Here is a 25127-nt window from a genome sequence, read left to right as displayed (position 1 = left end):
TAAACGTTCATCTCTAGCTAGAATACAAATGACAAGAAACGGGCATTGATAAGGTTTTAATCATTTTACTAAATGTAACTCCCATGGCAGATGTCACCTTTAGTTAAATAATGTATTCAAATCAATAAAATATTATATTACTGCTAATTTGTATATCTAATATCTATACCTTTTACATTCCATTTTTTAGTTCTTTTTAGATTAAAAAAAACAAATTAGCAGCGGATTAGCAGTTATTGTTATTACATCCATCGCTGTAACACTCCACTCATCGTAATGGTCTGTTGAACCGAATACTGCTGTATTAGTGGGTAGCAGATTATTTGCTTCGCTGGACACTAGCAAAAATTGTACCTTTGGGGTTTGTTAGGCTTTAAATAGGTCCTCTAGCAATCAGGTTCCAACGGTCATTTTTTACAGAAGATTAGAATAAGTAAAATGTTATATGATCGGCTTCTTGCTAGAAAGTTGGGCACAAGCTTAAATTTGTCACAAGTATCTTGCTGTGTATGGTCACCTTACACATTTCATTGGCTGAAAGAACAGATTTGTTTACTGAGTCAGTAAATATTTTTGCACTCACGTGCATGAGCATCACATGACTAATGAACATGCTCCTAATGGAATGCAAAGATGTCAGAGTAGGAAGAACGCTGTGGATTAGCTCACTCAAGCACGCATTGTTTACTTCAGTGTTGCTGTGTTTCTAAGCCTAAGGCAAAAAAGAGTGAACCTCTTATGGGAAGAAAGGCAGGTTATAGATTAAGGTCAAGTGTGATCAGCTTGTGTATCACCTGCAGTAACTGGCTAATGTTGACTTTTTTGGCATCATTTTTTTCAGACTCTGTCAGAGGTTTTTAATTGAACTTGGAAGTCATTTGTTTTGTTGGTGCTTCACATGTGTCCGATTTTTTTTTTTTTCAATACAAATAGTGATTTTTTTTTTTTCTAAATATTTACTGTTTAATCTGCCATTTCTTTATGCAAATATTTGTTTTAAATGAATCAAACCACTTCTTTCTATTCCAGTTCTCTGTACGTCCCCAAACAAGTACGCTGTTGTTGATGCTTCAGGTGCAGTGAAGCCACAGTGTTGTGTTGACATGTAAGTACTATTCTCAAATTGTTTAATGTGAGCCTGGCACATAATGAAAGACTCTCGAGCAAACACATACCAGAAAAGAAGAAACAGAATACTTATCTTGCCTGCTTCTGTAATTTTAACATTGCTCTGATCAATAAAAGTGCCTCCCGAACTTCATTGGGAAACCGACATTCCAGAAAGTGACGATTTTTAGGGTCCCCCCACAGCTGTCACTGGTTCCTCCACATCTCATAAACATAAGAAGGAAATAGGCTGCCTAATATGGTGTATGTGAAAAGTGCGCAGGATATAGTATGGTGAAGCTGCAAACCTAAAATAATATATATAGTGAAGGTGTAGAGATAAGGTGCGCTAAACTCATACAAAATGTGTTCCCTAACTTGGGGAACTAAATCACAAAATTTAAGGCTGCCTAATATACTGATGTATGAAGACTTGCCCACCATACCTAGTGGTTCTAAAGGCATTATTATCTTAATACATACAAAGCATTAATGTAAAATAAAAAACTACTGTGTGCAGCTCCCCCACCCAGCCCCCCTTATACTTACCTGAGCCTGATGTTGATCCAGCGTTGTGCACAAGAGCAGCATCACTGCCCTCTCTCAACATCTTTATAGGTTCAGAATCAGTCAACCACAGCTAGTGAGGAGGGAGTGGGGGCAGGTCAGAGAGGCACTGTGTTTGTCAATAGACACACAAAGCACAGCTGAGGAGCAAGCCCACATGAGTGCCCCATAGCAAGCAGCTTGCTATGGGGGGGACTCAGCAGGGGAGGGGAGGGGAGCCAGGAGCACCTACAGGGGACCCAAGAAGAAGAGAATTGGGGCTGCTCTATGCAAAACCATTTTATGCTAAGATTAGATAAAACACCAAAAAGCAAGTTTTTTTTTTTTTTTACTTATGATCTTGGCCCTCACGATTTCTAGGCCTAATAGACATACAGTAATGTCTATGGAACTGCCAAACTGTTTTACTGTTTGTTATATGGCCTGGAGCTGTATTGGACTGTATTGTCTTTATGTCTTGTTTGTGTTTTTGTATCCTTAATAAAAAAACACAAAAAAAAATCTGATTGCCACGAAAATGCTCTTAATACTCATAACCAAATGCAGTGTATAATTTTTCCCTCTGTGCTTTAGTGTTATCCGGCACAAAGATGTTCGAGCCAGTCACTTCGGTGTTATCGACAAATTTCGCCTTCAGGTGTCCGAACAAAGCCAGAGAAAAGCACTGGGACGTAAAGAGGTAATAGCAATGCTGCTTCCGTCCGCTAAGGAGCAACAGCACAAAGAGGAGGAGGAAAAAAGGTTCAAGGAGCATCTAGCAGATAGTGTCTTCTTTGAGCAGACACCTTGCCAGCCAGGTCAGTGAAGTTATTTGCCTTATATATTTAACTTTCCAGCTCCATGTCAGCACATCTGGGTTTGCTCCTCCTGCAAACCCTCAGGACCACCTTTATCCTAGCTTATAAGAGAGCGCCCTCCCATTCCCTCTTCTCCTTTTTTTTTGGTCTCCAGGCCACCTGAAACAAGCCATAAAAGAACCGAAGGAATAATATCTCTGGGATTGATAGGTCCAAAATGATAGAGGTAAATATCTTAACACCCTAGACTCCCTGAGTGCCGGGGCCACGGGCATGGATGGCTTAAAGAGCTGAAAAGTATGGTGGAAAGGCTGTGGAGGGCTAGGCTCATTTCCCTTCACCTGCTTGCAGCTATTATGGACGCGCCGGCCACTCTCCTCGGATGTTATGTTGGCAGGTGCTGACGTCACGAGGGGGCGGAGCAGGCAGCAGGCATAGCCTAGCAACCGCCCTACATAAGACTGTAGGCCGCAATGGCCTCTATATGTATAGAAGTTAGGGAAAGTTGCAGTGAGGGGAAACGGAGGAAATATGCTTATTACTTTCCTCTTTTTTAGTATGAGCTTGCCACCACCACAGAAGGCATGAAGATCGTCAGAAAGGTAGGAGGGGGCTACGAGAGACTAGAAAGAGAAAAGAGTGCGTACACCATATTTAAAAGGTGTTTATTTTTAAGGAGTAAGAGCCCTAAAAATAAACACTCGCATACGGAAAAGACCCGCCAACGATCTAGTTCAAAACCACCTGAACCACACTCTAGCCATACGCCTCATTCTCCGGGCAGGCCGTGCTGCAGTAAACCTCCTGTCATAGAGCCAAAGAAGTCCAAAGGACAACCTGCGGAGGGCTTATGTTGGACCTGTGTGGCTCCTGCCGCTCCTGGAAAACTCCTGTGTGCCGAGTGCATTAAAGACGTGGCCACAGACAAGGAGGCAGAAGCAAACAGAATTCAAGATTATATCCATGAAGCTGTGGCTGATAGCATACACCTGGTGGCTAGTACAAGTACGCCTAGAAGCAGGCTTAAAACAAGTAGTACCCCAGAGTGCAAGAAGGGATCGCCGCCAGTGCTGGAAATCTCCTCAGGGACATGTTCGGAATCAGAGGAACTAGAGGAACATATGTTCGATTTTCAATTCATAGAACCATATGTTATGGCTGTAAACGAAGTCATAGAATGGGAGCAAGACTCCCAACCACCAGAAAAGGTAAGAAGATACTTCCCATCTCTGAAGAAGCAGGGAGCTGCATTTCCATTCATGACAGAAATTATTGGAAGAAGAATGGGAGGAACCAGAGAAGAAGACGAATACCCAAAATCGTTTTTCTAAGTTATACCCTTTTAAGACCGCGGATGCCGTCTTTTGGAGAGTCTGCCGGGGGTGGACGCAACCCTTCAGCCTTTGGCAAGGCAGTTATCTCTTCCTTTAGAGGACTCTGCAACCTTCAAGGACCCAATGGATCGACGTGCGGATGCTGGTCTTAAAAAAATCTACTCAGTTGCTGGTGCAGCCTGCTGCCCGACCATAGCATTGGCCTCCATCTCCAGGGCTGTTAAGGTATGGGTCACGAACATGGAGACAGCACTAAACTCTGGAGTAGAGAGAGAGCAAGGATTGTTATGGCATTGGAAGAATTCAATCTGACAGCGGCCTTCCTTGCAGAGGCCTCCATAGACCTTGTAAAGCTGCTAGGGAGGCTTATGGTGCACTCTGTAACAGCGAAGAGAGCGCTTTGGCTGCGGCACTGGGTGGCTGACAGTGCATCGAAAAAGGCACTTTGCAATATCCTGTTTAACATTAAGATGCTTTTTGGAAAGACCTTAGAGGAAGCAATTAAGCACGTAACGGGAGGCAAAACGGGACTCTTACCGCAAAGAACAAGGAAGAGACAACCATCCTTCCATCCAGGATAGACCAATTTCAGAAGGGCGTGGGAGGCAAGATCATATAGGCCTGGTCGGGAATAAGCAAGGCGCCAATGGAGAGGAATGCAGAGCTCCTTTTTAAGGGGTGTAAACTCACGAGCAGTGCAGACAGCAAAGAAGGCCGAAAAGTCTTTTTGATGGTGCATCCGTCCAACCCCTCCAGGTGGGGGCCAGTCTGACAGCCTTTTGGAGGGTATGGACGGACAAAGTCAGAGATCAAGGATAAAAACGCGCTACAAGATAGTCTTTTGGGAGAAACCACTGAACATATTCGTCCAAACAAGATGGCTTCAGGACCAGAGGAAGCAAGAATATTTAATAGGATACATAAAAGAATTGCGTCAGAAACACGCAATCATACCGGTCCCGCCACAACAGTGGGGAAGAGGCGTTTATTCTCCAATATTTTTGGTTCCCAAGGCTTCGGGAGACCTCAGACCAGTCCTGGACCTTAGATCACTCAACCTATTTATCGACCCTCAGGGATTCAGGATGGAGTCCATATATACTATTACATCAGTGATACAGCCAAACGATTGGATGATATCACTCGATCTCGCAGATGCATATCTGCACATTCCCATCAACAAACACCACCAGAGGTATCTGAGGTTCACTTTGGGAGAAGACCGCTATCAATTGAAATGCTTGCCTTTCAGAATCAACACAGCTCCCAGAGTCTTCTCCAAGGTCCTATTAGCCACCATCGCAAATATTCATCCAAGGAAGATAAGCATCTACCATTACTTGGACGACATTCTGGTGGTAGCCCAGTCAATCACAGAAGTGACGCAACATCACGATCAAGTATTACAGACCCTCGCCAATTTTGGTTGGCTGGTGAATGCTCAAAAGAGTCAATTAATACCATCTCAGTACCTTGGCCTAATATTCGATACTTGAGAGGGACGAATCTTCCTACCCATACTGAGTGCTTCTGCACTGTCAGCAAGAGACTGCATGACACTCCTAGGAATGTTTATGGCAGCAACCCCCACAGTAACTTGGGTGAAGTTCCATGCAAGAGCTTTTCAGACATTGTTCCTACACCAGTGGGATGGCGCATCCCTAGATCAGAGGATTCGGTTGCCAATTCGAATCCGCCAGAACCTGGTATGGTGGAGTTCACAGGACAACCCGGCGCGAGGCATGCCCCTCAACCCGGGGAGTGGATCTCGATAACTTCAGATGCCAGTCTCTGGGGTGGGGGGGCCCACTGCCTCGGCAGGCAGATTGAGGGGATGTGGCAAGCAATTGAGACAAGACACCCCAATCTCCTGGAACTGCAGGTAGCCTTCCTGGCCCTACATGCCTTCGAAGACTTGATTTGAGGAGCCCAGGTCCAACTAAGGTTGGACCATTAGACAGCAGTCTCCTATATAGCCCAACAGGGAAGAACCAGAAGCCTCCATTTAATACAATTGACAACCAGGATTTTTGTCTGGGCTGAGACACGTCTGAAAGCCTTGACAGTGGCCTACATTTCAGGCAGACAAAACCACCTTGTGGATAAGCTGAGTAGGTATTTCCCCACCAGCAGCGAATGGGTGGTCAACAAACGCTACCTGGAACCATTCTCAGAATGGGGGACACCCTCTGTGGATCTAATGGCAACATCGCAGCATGCAGAGCTGCCAAAATGTGTAACGAGATTCAAGGGCGGCAAAGCGATAGCACAAGATGCATTCTCAATTCCATGAACATTTCCACTAGTGAACATCTTCCCTCCGGTTCCACTAGTTTTGAAGACGTTATTGAAAATTGTAAAGGAGGAGACCCATGCCATCCTCATACTACCCTTCTGGCCTCGAAGACCCTGGTTTCCATCGCTATAACGGATGGCGGCAGCGCCGCCAATAGCTCTGCCCCTGAAGAAAGACCTATTGAGACGGGGGGCAGTGGACACATCAGAATCCAGGGAGGCTACTACTAGTGGCTTGGCTCTAGAATCTACCAGATTACGGTAGCAGGGACTCTCAAAGGAAGTAATCACCACACTATTGGGGGCAAGAAAAGCCTCAACAAATACTACATATACAAGAGTTTGGAAGAGATTCGTAATCTTTGCTACAGAACGGGGCTTTTCCCGGTCAACTCCAGAGATCGAGTGTGCTAGACTTCTTGCAATCAGCTCTAGAAATGGGCTTGGCCTAAAAAACAATCAAAGTCTGCATTATGGGCATTCATAGATCACAAGTGGACAGAAGATCCTTTAATAAGACAATTCTTCAGGGCGACAATGAGAATATGGCCTTCGAGGAGGAATCTCTTCCCAACTTGGGACTTGGGCATAGTGCTAAGGGCCCTGCTTCAACCTCCGTTTGTCCCCACCGAGACATGCCCCTTGTGGTTTCTAACATCAAAGATAACATTCCTTACAGATATCACATCAGTCAGAAGGGTCCCAGAACTGGCAGCCCTATCTTGCAGACAACCATTTTGTATTGTTTTGGCAGACAAGGTTATCCTGCGGCCCTCACCAGCCTTAATATCCAAGGTAGTCTCCGAGTTCCACATAAATTGGGAGTCGATCCTACCAAGTTTCACACAGCCGCCAGAACAGACAGATGAGCTAGACCCGAGGCCACTGAATATGTTCAGCTTGTTCTCAACGTAGCCACAAAGTACCCAACAAATATGAAATTCGGATGGCCTATTTATCCTGCCAGCGGGTCCTAAAAGAGGGGAGGCAGCATCAGCAAAACTCATATCGACTTAGATTACCAGGACAATTACCCTGACATACAAGCAACAGGACCTAGCTCCTCCACAGGTATTACATGCTCACTCAACTAGAGGTGTGGCGACCTCATGGGCAGCACTCGCCAAAGTGTCAGTGGAGGAAATATGCAGAATAGCCAGCTGGAGCTCCCGCGAGACCTTTGCCAGACACTATAACTTAATAACTATAACCAACACAACAAGATTTAGAATGGCAGTAGTGACGGCACCCTTGACAAAATAAAGTCTATTCGTAAAGCATTGAAACAGATTGTTCTTTTATTGCATTATCCCGCCCTACATAGCGAAGTTAGATCCCAGGTGTGCTGACGTGGGGCTGGCCAGGAAAACGGAAAATTGTTACCAACACTTATTGTAATTTTCCTTTCCTGGCCAGTCCTCACGTCAGCACAACCTTGCTACCCTCCCTAAGTGGCCTGTCACCGCTAAAAATAGAACAAGAGGGAATGGGAGGGCTCTCTCATAAGCTAGGATAAGGGTGGTCCTGGTGGTTCGCAGGAGGAGCAAACCCAGGTGTGCTGACGTGAGGACTGGCCAGGAAAGGAAAACTACGGTACGTGTTGGTAACCATTTTCTGTTTTAGGACACATATAAATAAATTACCCCATTGTTCCTGGTTGTTTTACATTAGTATTGAGAAACTCCTCTGTGTAACTGAATGTCTTTTTAACCACTTTACCACTAGAGCATTTTGCTGTCTTGCGTCTGGGCCACTTTTTGCGATTCGGCGCTGTGCGACTTTAACTGACAATTGCGCGGTCGTGCGACGCCGTACCCAAACGAAATTGACGTCCTTTTTTTCCCACAAACAGAGCTTTCTTTTGGTGGTATTTGATCACCTGTGCGATTTTTACTTTTTGCGCTATAAACAAAAAAAGAGCGTTTATTTTGAAAAAATAACAATATTTTTAAAAAATTTTTATATGAAATTCCCCCCAAAAAGATGTAAAAACCAATTTTTTTTAAAATTTTTGGCCAATTTGTTTTCTGCCACACATGTTTGGTAAAAAAAAATCGCAATAAGCGTATTTTGATTGGTTTGCGCAAAAGTTATTGCGTTTACTAACAAAGGGAAAGATTTATGTCATTTTTGTGTTTTTTTTTTTAACGAGTAATGGCGGCGATCTGCGATTTTTTTTTTTTGCGGGACTGCGACATTGCGGCGGACAGATCGGACCCTTGACTGACATTTTTGACACTTTTGGGGGTACCAGTGACATTACTGCAGTAATCAGTGCTATAAATATGCACTGTTACTGTAAAAATGACACTGGCAGGGAAGGGGTTAATTTTATTGGAGAGGGAGGGGTTAATGTATGCCTGGTGCTTACTGACGTGTGGGGGGGGGAGGTGACTGTGTGAGACAGGGACAGATCGGATGTCCAGCTATGCTGAACACTCCGATCTGTCACTCCCTGTCACTGAGGAGATCCGCCCGCTTGTGTTTACACAGGCGGGCGGATCTCCACACTAGATCCCCGACGATCGGGGCAGAGCAGCGGCGATCGCCGCTGCTCCTCCCCTGGCCCGACTCCCGCTGTGAATGAAAACAGCGGGAGCTCGCCTCCGGCGGCGCGCGAGCGCCGCCTACAGGGGAGGAGTCTGGCGACATAGGTCTACGTCGTCAGACGGGATCGTGCCACTTTGCCACAGTACTATTCCAGTACTCAGCGGTAAAGTGGTTAAAGGGTCAGTCCACCCAAAAATAATATTTTAACTTCTTGGTAGATACTGGAGAGTTAAAGCCCTGGCATTTTGTTATCTTCTGGGAATGCTATTTATGAGATCTCTACGATTTAGTTCCTGGGTTGGCCCACCTGCTGCACTCATTATGAGGGGTCCAATTCTTCTTGCTGCAGTTTTTATTTTTTAAATTGGCTCTTTTCTGTCATTGTTTCTGGTTTTAGGTGAAGTAGCTCAAGCTAAAACTGGTTTTAAGTGAAGTAGCACAAGCTCTCCAATATCAGAAAGGCTTATAAAAGTGACTTTGTAATTAAAAAATGTGGGAGCTGCCAATGCTGGTCCTCTTTTAACCACTTCAATACAGGGCACTTTCACCCCCTTCCTGCCTAGACCAATTTTTAGCTTTCAGCGCTCTCACACTTTCAATGATATTTACTCATGCAACGCTGTACCCAATCACATTTTTTATAATTTTTTTACACAAATAGAGCTTTCTTTTGGTGGTATTTAATCACCACTGGGGTTTTTATTTTTTGCGATATAAGTGAAAAAAGCGAAAATTTAAAAAAAAATTTTGTTTTAGTTTCTATTATAAAATTTTGCAAATAAGTAACTTTTGTTCATAAATTTGGGCCCAAATTTATACTGCTATATATCTTTGGTAAAAATAACCCAAATTAGTGGATCTTATTCAGTCTGTGTGAAAGTTATAGAGTCTACAAGCTATGGTGCCAATCATTAAAAATTGATCACACCTAATCACACCTGATGTACCGACGGCCTATCTCATTTCTTGAGGCCCTGAAATGTCAGGATGATACAAATACCCCCCAAATGACCCCTTTTTGGAAAGTACACATTCAGGGTATTTAGTAAGAGGCATGGTGAGTTTTTTGAAGTTGTAATTTTTTCCCACAATTCTTGGGAAAACAAAGAAATACATTTTTCTCTTACGTCCTCCGACAGTCGCCGCCTCTTCATATTCGTCACATATGGGGTATTAGACTTTGCTCCGAAGGAGTAGCTAGGCAACAGAATATGTTAACAATAAAGCTTTAACATATCCCACCCTCAAGGGGTGGTCCCCTCAGTCAATACCCTCCTACTTCCTGCAACCATATCTCAGTTTTAATGTCTAGCTTGTCAGGAGTGGCTGGCTCTCTCTGTGCTGGGACTTTTTGTCCCAGACTCTTTCTTCTTTTTAATATTTTATTTGAGTTTTTTCTCTACCTTTACTTAGCTGTTGTTTTTGTCAGCATTAGTTAGTTCTTCGGACGAAGAGGATCATGCGGACTGGGTCTCGGGCTGATCCCCCTGATCGCAGATCGTGGGTCAGTGGCTTCCCAGTCTGCCATCGAGCGTTCAGCCAGGTAACGCTCCTGGCACGGTGAACGACCCATCCCTGTTCGGTGCAGGGATGATTGGTGAGGTGGCTACCTCACCGGACGCTGTGCGGTTTCTTAACCGCCATTGTGTGCGTCTTGAATTGCGACTCTCCCTGCCTCATGTGCAGCGGCTTGTTCGCCTGTGCGGGTTCCCCACGCCATATGAGGTAAGTGTGTCTATGTGGGGACCTGTCTGTCTGGGGGGGGTCTCAGTCTGGGACTGTGTAACCTGCCTTTAAATCACACTGCTTGTCTCCCTATCTCTCGGCTGCATGCTGTGGGCTGCAAGGGGGGGGGGGAGCTGTATGACACTGTGTGTGTCAGGCTGGGCAGTGTGGGAAGCTGTGTGCTGTGGGGCATGTTTTTAATGGCATGTTGGGGCATATACAGCGATCGCTGCGGCGATCTAACATGTATCCATATAATGGGATGAAATTGTGTGTGTTTTTATGCACTGTGGAGCGGCGATTTCGGCGCCAAACGACGCCATTTTACCGGCGCCCGCTCCGGCCGCATGGTTTACATGCACGGCGGCCATTTTCTTGTAGCCTCCATAGGCTTACATAGAGCGCCCTGGCAGCATCACTTCCTCTTTCCTGGAACACCGGTCGAGGCAGCAGCAGCAGCGGGGTCTCCTCAGGTTTTATCCTTCTATTCCTGCTGTCCATTGCCTGTATTCAGTCTGTATATTCCCTGTGGGGGTCTCATTGTGCCTGAGTGTGTGCGGTGGGCTGCGCTTGCCGCGCTTGCTGAAAGGGGGCAGTTAACCCTTGGTTGTCTGGCGTACAGGGGCAATGGATTCTCAGGAGGGCAAGTTTCCCACAGTATTGGTGGAAAGCCAGGGGACCGCTGTTTCCCCCCCAGGGGGGGATTTAGCCACTATTGTGGCTGGCCTTGCTGCCCAGGTGCAAATGCTGGTGGCTGCTCAATCTACTAAACGGCCCAGAGTTGCTCTGTCCTCCGATTCTGAGGGTGAAGGTGATGGGGCTGTTCTGGCAGGGACCCCCCTATCGGGGTCCCGCTCCTCTCTTGATCTAGTGGGGTCTGAGGTAGAGGCTGAGGTTGAGGGGGTTGATAATTCTCCCCCTGGCTCGCCTGAAGAGCTTGCAATCATGGATGAGTTGATTGCTTCCATTAAGCAGACGCTACGTTTGCAGGACGAAGTGTGTCCCCCCGCTGCCTTGGCGGCTTATGGGACGCAGAGAAAACGCAGGACGCCGCAGGTTTTTCCCTGCAATGCTGATTTTCAGCGCGCTGTAAAGGATCAATGGCGCGATCTGCGCAAGCCTTTTGCGGTACCAAGTAAATTCAAGCTGCGTTATCCTTTCTCCCCTGCCACTGATGAACGGTGGTGTGTGCCTCCGCCAGTGGATCATGCAATTGCGGTTTTGAACAAAGCCACTGCGATTCCTGCAGAGGGATCCCCTGTTTTCCGTGATGCCACGGATAGGAGACTGGAGTCTCTTGCCCGTCATACTTATTCTGTTACGGGTTCTATGCTTAAGGCTCTATTTGCTTCTCTCATGGCGGCCCAGGCGATCGCAAGTTGGACGCAGATGCTTAGGCGCGTCCTAGTGGCCGATTCGGCCTCGGCGGCGACCCTGGACATGGTGGATCAGATCCACCAGGGTGTCATGTATCTGTGTGATGCGGACCTGGACCTGATTCCGTTGGCTGCACGTGTGCACAGCGTGGCGGTGTTGTCTCGCCGCCTGGTTTGGTTGAAATGTTGGTCGGTGGACCAATCTTCACGTAAAACCTTAGCCAATCTGCCTTATGATGGGTCTCGCCTTTTTGGGGAGTCCCTGGATGTGTTGATTAAGGGGATCACCGGGGGTAAGAGCACTCTCTTGCCCCATTTCCCCAAGGCTAAGGGGGCTTCTGGGAAGAAGCATGCGAATTTTCGGCCCCCTCAGGGGTCCTTTCGTGCCTTTCGGCCGCACTACAAGGGCAAACCGTTCAAAGGCCAGGGCTCTCAGAAGAAACCCTGGTCTGGGAAACAGAAGTCCGGCCAATCCGGACCTGCGGCCCATAACAGTTCGGCCTGAAGGGGCGCCCTCACCCAGTTTTGGGGTGGGGGGACGCTTATTCGGTTTTCTTCAGCCCTGGTTGGCCCGTGTGCGGGACAGATGGGTTCTGGAAATCGTTCGATCTGGTTACAAGATCGAGTTTCTCTCTCGGCCGGAGAGCAGATTTTTTCCCTCAAATCTACAACTGTCTCCAGAGCGCCTGCGGGATCTGCACCTGGCGGTGCGGGACCTGAGGGCTCAGGGAGTGGTGGTTCCGGTGCCTCATCGGGACAGATTTCGGGGGTTTTATTCCAATCTGTTCACCGTGCCCAGAAAGGAGGGCAAGGTTCGTCCGATTCTGGACTTGAAAGCTCTGAACCGCTCTGTGCGGGTTCGCAAGTTCCGCATGGAATCCCTGCGCTCGGTGGTGGCTGCCCTGGTTCCGGGGGAATTCATGGCCTCCATCGATTTGAAGGATGCGTATCTTCACATCCCCATATTCGAGGGTCATCAGAGATACCTTCGATTTGCCATTGCGGAGGATCACTACCAGTTCGTGGCGTTGCCCTTTGGGCTCGCCTCGGCTCCGCGGGTCTTCACCAAGGTGCTTGCACCGGTTCTGGCATTATTGAGGGCCCAGGGCATTTCTGTCCTGGGGTATCTGGACGACATTCTGATTCGGTCTGCGACCAGTCAGGGTCTGGAGAAGGACCTGTCTGTCACGATGCAAACTCTGCAGGAGTTCGTTTGGACGATAAATGTTCCAAAGTCGACACTGAGTCCGTCGGTTCGTCTTCCCTATCTGGGAATGATACTGGACTCGGTGCAGGCGAAGGTCTTCCTGCCGGAAGACAAACTCAGGACTCTTCAGGAGGAAGTCAGGTCCCTCAGGGACGTTCCGAACTCGTCTCTGCGGACGTGTATGAGATGTCTGGGATTGATGGTCTCGGCTTTCGAGGCGATTCCTTTCGCGCAGTTTCACACGCGGGGTCTCCAGGCGGAGATCTTGTCCAAGTGGGACGGGCGACCTCAATCTCTGGATCTTCAGATCTCGTTGAGTCATCGCACCAGGGAAAACCTTCTGTGGTGGCTCCAGTCCCTGTTGGTGTCCGGGGGCAAGTCGTTTCGTCCGATCTCGTGGACGATAATCACCACGGATGCCAGCCTGTCGGGCTGGGGTGGTGTTCTGGGCGTTCTGTCCGCCCAGGGGACCTGGTCGGAGGGGGAGTCTTCCCTCCCGATCAACATTCTGGAATTGCGTGCGATAAGGCTCTGTCTTCATCGCTGGACGGACCGGCTGCAGGGCTGCCCGGTTCGGGTGCAGACGGACAATGCCACGGCGGTGGCCTACATCAACCACCAAGGGGGCACCAGGAGTGCCCGAGCGGCTCGAGAAGTGGCCGACATTCTGTCTTGGGCCGAGACTCATGTCCCGGCGATAACGGCGGTTCACATTCCGGGAGTGGAGAACTGGCAGGCGGACTATCTGAGTCGCCAGACCCTGGATCAGGGGGAATGGTCTCTCCATCCGGCTGTCTTCCAGATGTTGTGCGCGAAGTGGGGTCTTCCAGATGTGGACCTGTTCGCGTCTCGCCGCAACTACATCGTGGCAAGGACGCGCGACCCTCGGGCAGACGCGTCGGACGCGTTAGTGGCCCCGTGGCATCAGTACAGGCTGATGTACGCGTTTCCACCGATTCAGTTGCTGTCCAGGTTCCTTCGCAGGTTACACTCGGAACGCAGCACGGTGATTCTTGTGGCACCGGACTGGCCTCGCCGGTCCTGGTACGCAGACCTCGTGAATCTGGCGGTCGACGCCCCCTGGCGTCTGCCTCTTCGGGACGATCTACTGTCTCAAGGACCGATTTACCATCCTGCTTTACAGTCGCTGGCTTTGACGGCCTGGCTGTTGAGACCGAGGTCCTGAAGGAGAAGGGTCTCTCTCCAGAGGTTGTTCATACCTTGATCAACGCGAGGAAGTCTTCCTCGGGAAAGGTTTATTACCGTACTTGGAAGGCCTATTTTGCCTGGTGTGAGTCCAGGGGGTTTTCACCCCGCACGTACTCGGTTTCCCGTGTGCTGTCTTTCCTTCAGACGGGTGTCGATCAGCGTTTGGCGCTGGCTACGATAAAGGGTCAGGTGTCTGCGCTGGCCGTTCTGTTTCAACGTCCCGTGGCTTCCAACTCCTTGGTTGGCACTTTTATTCAGGGTGTGCGGCATCTGGTTCCTCCTAGGAGGGATCCTTTGCCCCCTTGGGACTTGAATCTCGTTCTATCTGCGTTACAACGTGCTCCTTTTGAACAGATCAGGGAGATCTCGTTGTCTATGTTGTCCAAAAAAGGTCGCCTTTTTGGTGGCGATCACTTCGGCTCGCAGAGTGTCGGAACTGGCGGCTTTGTCCTGCAAGTCTCCGTACCTGGTTGTTCATTTGGATAAGGTGGTCTTGCGACCTAATCCTTCTTTTCTGCCGAAACGAGTTTCGGAATTCCATCTTAACGAGGATATTGTTTTACCTTCGTTGTGCACGAAGCCTAAACATCCAAAGGAAGTGAGATTGCACTCTCTGGATGTTGTTCGGGCGATAAGGGTTTACCTTAAATCGACTGAGTCTTTTCGTAAGACGGACTCCTTGTTTGTTCTTCCAGAGGGTCCTCGGAAGGGCATGGCGGCTTCGGCCTCCACCATCGCCAAATGGATCAGGCAGACCATTGAACAGGCCTATGCCTTGCAGGGGAAGGTTCCCCCTGTGCCTGTGAAGGCGCACTCTACTAGATCTCTGAGTACGTCTTGGGCCTGCCGTCATGGGGCTTCTGTAGCCCAGGTGTGTAAGGCGGCGACTTGGTCGACCGTGCACACTTTCACAAAATTCTACAAAGTAGATGTTCAGGCATCGGCGGATGCTTCCTTTGGCCGCAAGGTTCTTAGTGCGGCTGTTCCATAGGGTCCCTTGTTGGGGACTCCTGGCTGTTGGGATAGTTTTTTTGTATCCCCTGGTTTTTTGTCTTTTCCTGGGTTGTTGCTTCTGTTGAGCACTTATTTTTGCTGTTGCCCAGCTGGTTTCCTTCCTTTGGTAAGGTTCCTTTCTTTGATGTGGAGACTGCGTTGCCTTTCGGCGCGGATGCGTTTCCCACCCCTCATGTTTGCACTGCTTTGGGACGTCCCCATATGTGACGAATATGAAGAGGCGGCGACTGTCGGAGGACGTAAGAGAAAACGGAATTTTTGTAAAATCTTACCTGTAAAATTCCTTTCTCTGAGTCCTCCGACAGTCGCCGCCCCCGCCCCTCTTTTGGGGTTTGAATGTATACTCTACTGCTATTCCACTAAAACTGAGATATGGTTGCAGGAAGTAGGAGGGTATTGACTGAGGGGACCACCCCTTGAGGGTGGGATATGTTAAAGCTTTATTGTTAACATATTCTGTTGCCTAGCTACTCCTTCGGAGCAAAGTCTAATACCCCATATGTGACGAATATGAAGAGGCGGCGACTGTCGGAGGACTCAGAGAAAGGAATTTTACAGGTAAGATTTTACAAAAATTCCGTTTTTTTAACACAAAATTGTCATAATAACAAGTTCTTTCTCACACACCGTATATGCATACTTGCAATTACACCCCAAAATACATTCTGCTACTCCTCCTGAGTATGGCAATACCACGTGTGTGAGACTTTTACACAGCCTGGCCACATACAGAGGCCCAACATGCAAGGAGCACCGTCAGGTGTTCTATGAGCATAAATTACACATATAATTTCCAAACGACCTAACACACTTTTGAAGGCCCTGGAGCACCAGGACAATGTAATTACCCACAAAATGACCCCATTTTGGAAAGCAAACACCCCAACGTATATTCTATGAGGCATAATAAGTCTTTTGAACATGTCATTTTTTTTCCACAAGTTTTTGGAAAATGTGGAAAGAAAATGAAAACTTATTTTGTTTTTTTTGTTTTTTACACAAAGTTGTTAATTTATAAGATATTTCTAACACATAGCATGTAATTAGGAAAAATTACACCCCAAAATACATTCTGCTACTCCTCCTGAGTATGGCAATACCACGTGTGTGAGACTTTTACACAGCCTGGCCACATACAGAGGCCCAACATGCAAGGAGCACCGTCAGGTGTTCTATGAGCATAAATTACACATATAATTTCCAAACGACCTAACACACTTTTGAAGGCCCTGGAGCACCAGGACAATGTAATTACCCACAAAATGACCCCATTTTGGAAAGCAAACACCCCAACGTATATTCTATGAGGCATAATAAGTCTTTTGAACATGTAATTTTTTTTCCACAAGTTTTTGGAAAATGTGGAAAGAAAATGAAAACTTATTTTGTTTTTGTTTTTTTTACACAAAGTTGTTAATTTATAAGATATTTCTAACACATAGCATGTAATTAGGAAAAATTACACCCCAAAATACATTCTGCTACTCCTCCTGAGTATGGCGGTACCACATGTGTGAGACTTTTGCACAGCCTGACCACATACAGAGGCCCAACATCCCAGAAGCACCTTCAGGCGTTCTAGGAGCATAAATTTCACATCTAATTCCTCCTTCATATGACGTCCGCCCAGAGGAAGCATTCCTGCCGGTGTAATTTTACAATGCGCCGGTAGGGAAACTGTTAAAAATACTAGTTGCCTAGCTTCAATACTTTTTCAGTCACAGACCTAGAACAAGCATGCTTTTAAAGAACATCATAAAAAGTTTCAGAATTCAAAATGCCTATGCTTGATCCTAGTTATAAAAAAATGAATCCAAAGCATCAGCATGACAAACAGGTAACTGAAATTTTCAAAGAAGAGATCAGAAATGGCAGCCTCCATACATTTCTTATGACATGGCGACTCTAAATCCTCCTAGAGTAGCCATAAATAATCCAGTTCTCACCCAAGAATTGCAGTGGCCCATAGGATCAGGGTGTAAGCATGCTGATTATGGCCACCATACCTGTCCTTTCTCTTAATACAGGTCTATCAGTATGATTAAACTCTGTGGCACATCTTGTAATTGTAATTTTATTATCAGCAGAGATAATATTTAATTTCATTTAATTTTGTAAATAAGTGAAATGTGTTAAACTCTAGCCACAAAAAATTGCACATAACAATAGAATAGTTTTATTCTTACTGTTTCAGATATCAGGAACTCCTCCTCAGGGCCCAGTTTGTTGATGATCTTCCTCGGCATGGTTTGCATCGCTGCACTGATGATGCCCACTATTGGGGAAATGGAATCTGTGGTGCCTCTCTACCTCCACTTAAGTGTGAATCAGAAATTAGTAGCTGCCTATGTTTTAGGTAAGAATACTTTGGTTGTAAAAGGTAAATAATAAGCTGCAGGCTCTATTCTATCATATGTAGTGCATTGTTATTGCTCTGAGTGTTATAGACACCTTCTTACATGCATTACCATTCCTCCCTATGTACACATGGTTTGCTGAAAGCCCCACGTTTTGCAAAGCACCACACCCACAACACACCTAAAACTAATAGGTGTGAATAGAGTCCAGCAGTACCATCCTAAAGTGGAAGCAGTTTTTTATTAGAACAGGGAATTGTTAGCTCTGTCAGATTTTCTTACTCGCTCATTGAGGGACTCATATTTGAGAGACAATTGAGATATACTGCAGGAGTATTTAAACACTGGCAAAAAAAAAAAAAAAAATCGGTGGCCAGCCATTTTTTTCCAGCAATTTTTTCCCCTTTTTTCTTAAAGACAATATTTCCCTAAAGGTCTTTATCTGACCTTTATACGCAGCTAGCAGTATACTTGGGAGGCATACCTGGACTTCACTGAACTGGGCAATTGCAGGGCTAGCCTGGAATGTGTTGTTTGGGCACCAGGATCTGCATCGTGGTGCTTTCTAGACCTGAGTGTATTGTGTTAGTTAACCATGGAACGCTTTCCGCATCCAGAGCCTTGGCACAACCTCTGGTGTTACCCTGTTTTTGAAGGCTCACTTTGTAAGAAGGCTTTATGAAACAAGCTCCAGAGGTTACCTTAATTATCCCTATTTGTACTGTTTTTCATAAAAAAGGCCAATGCGGAAAGACTGAGCGATGACGCTCTCTTCTTTTAGCAACACCTCCTGCTACCACTACTTGTCCAAAGTGATCCTGGGATCTTACTTGGTTGGTCTTTGCTGTCCACTTACAGTGACCTGGTCACTTCTCAATTTGCCTGAAACCCTCCTGCATCCAGCAGAGCCAGTTTTTTAATACACAAGGGTTAGCCTACTGTGGACCTAGCATTATCCTATCTTAAAAACTGCTAACAATTTCTGTGAAAGATGTGCCCATTTGGAGGTCCTTTACAAAACCTTTTCTATGGCTGGCTCAGCATTACAATTTATATAGGCTGCGATGCTCATCTGTTCTTTGAGCTTTAGGCAGCCCCAAGTTTTGCTTTTTTTTGTTACTGTTGCCTACCCTTCAGTTGAGCCTTTGGACAACAGAATTGTCTCTGAACCCTGTATCTCTTAGTAAATGAGAAATATATTAACCCTAAAATCTATTTCTTAAAGTTCATTGAAGGACACAGGAGTCTATGATCTTGCTTCTAGTTTTGCTTTTCTACAAAACTGAGACATGATGGCAGTGGGAAGGGTTATACCAACTGGTAATGTTTTTTGTTTGCCCAGATTTTGAGTCTAAATCCTCCTGTATGTGACAGTATAACCCGATTGTCCAAATCATGTGTCCCTCAATGAACACCAATAAATAAACTTTAAAAAATTACTGTTTTATTGCTGGCTGCATCCTGATTGGGGATATCCTGTCTCCCTGTGTAATCATGGTTTAGGAAGTAAGTGGAAATATCAACAAAAAGGACACAAAGACCACTAAAAACCTGGAGGAGGATCTTAAGCATCCTCACTTTATTCAGTAAAAAAATGTTGGTTGGAATTGCACTTTGAACCATGTAACTGCACTGAAATCTATTATCATTGTAGCGTTACCCTCGCACAAGCCGCTTAAAATAATTGTGCCCGGGTCTCCAAATTATTAATCTACAGCCAGTTACCGGTTATTTTGACACAGCCAGGTGCACACACTCTTCCGCTCGTTGTCTCTAACCAGTCTAGGGGATGTTTTTTTGTATTTTATTTAGAGAACTTGGATAGGAGAAGGGATTTAGTAGGATACTCTAAATCAGTGGTCCTCAACCCTGGCCTACATGGCCCACTAACAGGCCAGATTTGCAAGATAACTGAAATACATCCCAGGTGATATATTTTGCTGCTCAGTGATTGCGGTACTCTAGTCTGCATCTCCCCAAGGTAATACTTAAAATCTGGCCCATTAGTGGGCCCTGAGGACCGGAGTTGAGGACCACTGCTCTAAATGAACTATTCACAAGTGAGGACAACTTCTTCAATAGAACTGTGTAGCAGACTGTCGCTGCACTATGCAGCAGGCTGTACAGAATTAAGCAAGTCCCTTTGTGGTAGAAGGTAGTGTCCCCTTTAGCTTACACCCAGTATGCTGACTCCTAGCACTAAGGGGGATTTTAGCAACAACAGTCTCTAGGATCCCTTTAGGGGGGTCTGTACTCACAAGGCCCTGGCCGCAAGTCACCTTCCTCCTTAATACCAGACAGGATCCGTGGACATCCTCCTTCAGTCGGCTTGCAAGAGAACCATGGGTTTCAACTTCAGTGTTTCAGGGCCACCTGAGGCCGCATGGCAGCCTGTGCTGGGGAGAGGCCGCAGCCTCTTCCCCTCCTGGACCTCTCTCTGTAGAGAAAGACTGGCCCACAGCCCATGTGCTCTTCAAATATACATACAGTCACCCAGCATGTCTTGGGGCACATCCCCTTCTAATTGGCAGGGCTATACTAACATCCCATGCTCTCATCTGCAAGTTTTTACCCACTATACAGTATACTCCATTGCTACTGGATCAGTGTGAAACATCAAGACAGAATGAGCAGCACCAGAGCACACTGAGCAGCCTCTGCTACACAATCACAGCTCTCTGTTAAGCAGAAAGCTTATAAATTTGCCTAGCTGTCTCCCTGTAATGCAGAGAAACCAAAAACGATATACACTCACTCTAGCACTTACCTAGGAGTGCGCTTCCATCCTATTTCTGTTAAAATACTGTAGAGAGGCAACCCTGGTTCACTGTGTGTTAGTAATTTACACCTGATTTTTTGCAAAGACAGGCCTGCTAATTGCACACCTGTGGGTTGGGTTCATATTCTTCCCAGGGTTAGTACTCAGGGCTCCCAGTTGGAGACAGCTGCACCCGGGAAGACAGGAGGTCTGGCCCAGGAGTCAGGAGGACCCCACCCTACAGACACTAGGTCTGTGTATGGGAGTCAGGAGGGCTTCCGCCATCTCTGAGGGAAAGAGAGAGGCTGCAAGTGGCAGTTGGAGCGTACATATCTACAGGAGGCAGATGTAGTCTGCGACAGCACAGCAAGAAGCTGATCCTAAGGAAGCTACAAGGGAGCCGAAGGGCACTTGTGTTGGTCTGAAGGGCAGACCTAAGACCAAGGCGTGAGGCCTGAAGCAGCCGTGTGGCAAGTGAGTAGGCCAGGAGGCTGAATTAACAAAATATAGTAATAGTGGAACGCCCCTGCGAGGGAAATTGCTGTTTTTTTTACCTTTCTGTTCCTTTAAATAAAATTGGGTTGCCATGCACCCTAAAAATGCAGTCTGGACTGCCACTACTTCTTCGAATCGCATGCACAATTTGAATTTATTCGCCCCGGATCTTTACACGCTTTATGAAACCTTTTTACTTTGTACATATTTCACACAGACAAAGCCAAAGCAAAGAACTGGAGTCAGTAGACTATATTGTATAAGTAGCACATGTCTCAGGTCTTGCTCAGTTACGGTCAGGATGTTGTGGGTAGACTTGCTATTGACTTGTTTTTCTTTGTTAGTACAAATCCCCACATTCTGTTCCATTTAGTCAGGTAGCTAATCTTCCAATAAAACATTCAGTACAATAGACTGTGGTCAGGGAACAGGGCATTCAGATGTAAAGTTAAAGACAAATCTTGGCATCATCTCTGACATTATCTATGTGTAACCTACAATGCTAGGATACAGGCCAGGCAGTGGCTGTACTAAACTATTGCATTAGGATATTTGAAGACCTGTTTGGTCTTGCTTATGAAGTTAGTTTAACAATCCTTCATTTTGTGGTTAAGTAATAGTCTGACAAGTTTCACCATTCTTTAACTCTATATTAGAAACTTTTAACTGCGTAAATACTGTAGAAATCGGCATAATTTGATCTAAACTGGCCACATAACATAATGTCTTTGAAATATTTAAAGAAAACAATAATTATTTTGGTGAGAAAATCTTACTGTTTAGGGAATGCAACGCAAAAATAGACCCATGTGTGACTACTACTTTTTAGCATCTCATAGCTGTACAGGTCTTAACCTGGAAAAAAACTAAACTTTCATTATGATGCAATAAGAGCTTCTCATATTCTATGTAAGCTGTTTAGCATTATGTCTTGGAAGAGGTCGATGTATCTTAAAAAAAAATCGGACATGGTCTACAATGTACTAGTTGCTCTCCCAGTGCAAGGATTGGAGGTAAAATGCCTGTTAGTTCTATTTTAGCGATTTCAACAGCTCCACATTTTAAAATAATATCACATATCACCACAAACGGGATAATATCCTATGTGCCTGGGTGGACAGAGTTGATATAGCTTTGTTCTGCATGTCACTGCAGCAGTAGATCACTAAAAACACAACATTTGTAAAACATAGGTTGGAGATGCCACCCTGGAAAATCAATTTTATCTTGGTAGTAATATCACTACTAAGTAAAATCTCAGCCTTGGGAGTGTAAAGATACAGCACAGAACACGATCAGTGCCTATGGGGTAGTAAGTACGCTGTTTTAAGGAGAGCGAGATTAAGTCAAAGTTAATTTATTGGTTAAGATTATAGAAAAGATCAGGTTGAGGTTAAGTCAAGGTGTTACTATGACTGTGAAAGACCTGGGGCACCTAGAGAAATGAGATGGTGGAAGGGCTAACCTTTCCTTATATATGTTTTTTTGCATACAAACTATCCCTAAGCAGGAATCTCTTAAAAAATTCAGCATGTACTTAACAACCAGCAATCGTTGAGACAATAAACACTTTGATTAGGAGTATATATTGTATAATATAGCATATAAATATAGCATAAACAGTGCAGGGGTGTAACATGTTCTAGTACCTGCCCCCTCCTCAACCCCAGTGTATTTGTCCATTGAATCTTCCTCCACCTTTCTAACTGAAAACCGTATGGAGGTACAGACAAAAAGCTGGAGGGAGACTATGCAGGAGCCTGATGTTGCACATTTGATTTTTTGATCACGGGAGCAATACTTTTCAGGCTCCTGTGTAAAAAATAGTAATGCACTTTTTTTTTTTACTTGCAAAATTATGTGCTTTTATTATTTTTAAGAGTTATTGGATTAACGACATAATAAGTTATAGGTTAAGCTAGGGTGGATGATTCAGTTAAAACCAAACCCAGTTTATTCCCAAACCATTTTTGCTTTGCTGTAGGTGTAGTGGGAAAGGGCAAACATTTTTTTGTTGTGTGTCTCCCCATTGTAGAGATTTCATCTCTCTTCCTGTGCTGAGGATGGCGTTACAGGGAAAGGAAGTGACGGGACATCTTTCCAAGTGGGGCAGGAGAAGAATCAAAACATTTTGTATACGAAAGAGGATAAAGGATAGAGTCTTTGTAAGTTTACGCTTACCATTACCCCCGAAAAAATAAAATAAGATAAAAAATGTGGTTTTAGAGCCTTAGGGAGTTTGAATACCAGCAGGAGATAAAGTGGCACATTGTACCTTAATGGTTAATGGGTCCAAGTGTAGGGGAGGTTAAAGTGTAACTGTGAGCGTAATAAACTTCCTGTAACAGGTCAAGCTGCCAAACAGAAGGGAAAAGAGACAGACCATATTATACTTGCTTACAACAGGGTCAGCCTTTATTCATGTGGCTTAGACCTGTTGTTGTTACTGCTCTAACAAATCTACATTACGGGGGAACTTATTTAAACAAAAACTGCTGTGTTAATGCTAGTTACAGACTGCATCATATATTTATTCCCATGGGTACATTACAAGTGTGAGGGACAGAATAAGGTTTAGGTAAAGGGTATTGATCAGAGCATAAGAGGGAACATCCCATGATGAAAACCACTGTTCTGCTGTTGCATTTTTGTTTCACAGTTTTGCAATGGGTCCTGCTAGCTTTATCTTCACTATCTAGCAGCTCTAGCTTGTCTCGCACCACACAGCTTAGCTTCAAATTCTTCCCAACCCAACACTGCATCCCCTGTATTGATGGCCTGAACTACATGGACTTCATTGGAATGTTTGTCCACAGCCCCACAACCTGCTAACACTCCTTTAAATGTCTGATGACTACATGCCACCCATGTGCAGTGTTTTTGCAATGCAGAACTGGGAAGTTTTTTTGAAGTAAGATTGAGTTGTGCCATGCAAGTTATGCAGTAAAGGTCTCAATAGAGCTGCAGTTCAGGTAAGTAAAACACTAAGTATAGAGTTGCACACTGAGATTGTACCTGTTCCCTAGCAAATTTCTTAATTTCAGTAAAGATTGCTCAAAACCACCACAGTTAATTTTTGACTGTTGGGAATCAGAGGTCAATCAATTAATTTGTAGTGCAGTGCCTTTTCTAAGCAGCAGGGAGCCCTTAGCAAAAAATACAATAGTGACACTGACACCTGAAGGCTGAAAATGGGTAGTACAATGCACCAGAATCTCAGAAGAATGCTAAGAGATAAACCGTCCCCTTTCACCTTTTTATGTATCAAATAATACAATGCTGTACTTGACAGTATTTCTGTCAGCAATCTTATTGGTTCCTTTTGCCATTTCTTAAGGAACAAGTGTAACTTTATCTAAAAACCCAGTAACCTCCTTCGGCAGCCCAGTATAAATAAGTGAAATGTAATAGAGTACTTTAGATGAGTATAAAAGATACTACACTTAGCATATTAACTTAAATTGGAAATGCTATTATTCCCTCTGGTCCTTCCACATCTGCAGTTTGATGCATGCAGCATGCTCTCCTATTAACCATTTGAACTTATGGAAAGAGGTCCCTGCTAGGAAGGGATAGGGAGGAGGTGAGTTTGTATTTTACAATCCAAAAATGTACACTATTGTGTTTCACTTACTAATGCAGATACTGAAGATGAATGTCTGGAAGAGAACCAATGTATGCTGAGAAATAAAAAAATATTTTCTTAATTATACAATAACAGGACAAAGAAAATGGTTAATTCTTAGACCATTGGGCTATATTGTACCACCAGGTGATTGGACACTGGCAAGTAGCAAAGCACAATTCAGCCCTTCATAATTCCTCTCACTCCCAGCATTGCTAGTGACATTAGATGTCTCTGGTGAGAAAGCTTCCCCTTATGTTATACAGTTTAGATCTATAAGAGTTTAAGGAAATTTGCATTCAGCTACTGAACCCTTGGTGCTCTTGTAAACCCTGGCAGACCCATGGAAGAAGAACAGGAACAACCTGTAAACTGCTACACACAATGAACCCTGCGGAAAGCACCCCCCTTGGCAGGGAGTTGCAATGCATGAGCTAGCTGATATTTTACGATACAAGTCCAGGGCCTTGGTCTGCCGCAGTGCAGCTCAGTCCCTGAAGACTCTGCGATCATGCCTGACCTAAAAAGGGAAGGCCAAGCCACTCTGAGACGTTCACACTGTAAATAATTGAACCGTCGTTGTGTTCTTGCTTTCAGGCTCTGTTGAAGCAGGCATGGTTGCCAGGGATCACCTGCTGCTAAAGGGAGTGGAGGTGTGTGATTGGTTAGGGCGCCTGTGGAAAACAGAGGGTGCCATTGTCCTGCATGGCT

General features: G+C 45.5%; 1 protein-coding gene and 1 pseudogene across 3 annotated transcripts in view; both read left to right on the top strand.

The window, feature by feature from the left end:
* Positions 1–25127, top strand: part of MOSPD1 (motile sperm domain containing 1) — a 79738-nt gene that overhangs the window by 45220 nt on the left and 9391 nt on the right. For both annotated transcript variants that reach the window (XM_082262549.1, XM_082262548.1), the window contains 3 exons: positions 1030–1105; positions 2248–2471; positions 17376–17537. In XM_082262549.1, coding sequence (XP_082118675.1) covers positions 1030–1105; positions 2248–2471; positions 17376–17537 — 462 coding nt within the window. The remainder of the gene's footprint in view (positions 1–1029; positions 1106–2247; positions 2472–17375; positions 17538–25127) is intronic.
* On the top strand, positions 3056–4536 carry LOC309559813 (annotated as a pseudogene). The gene has a single exon. The product of its transcript is annotated as an uncharacterized misc_RNA (transcript).

Source organism: Pelophylax lessonae (assembly GCF_965119305.1).
Source record: "Pelophylax lessonae genome assembly, chromosome: 7".
NCBI classification, from domain to species: domain Eukaryota; kingdom Metazoa; phylum Chordata; class Amphibia; order Anura; family Ranidae; genus Pelophylax; species Pelophylax lessonae.
This window is presented reverse-complemented; position numbering and strand designations above follow the sequence as displayed.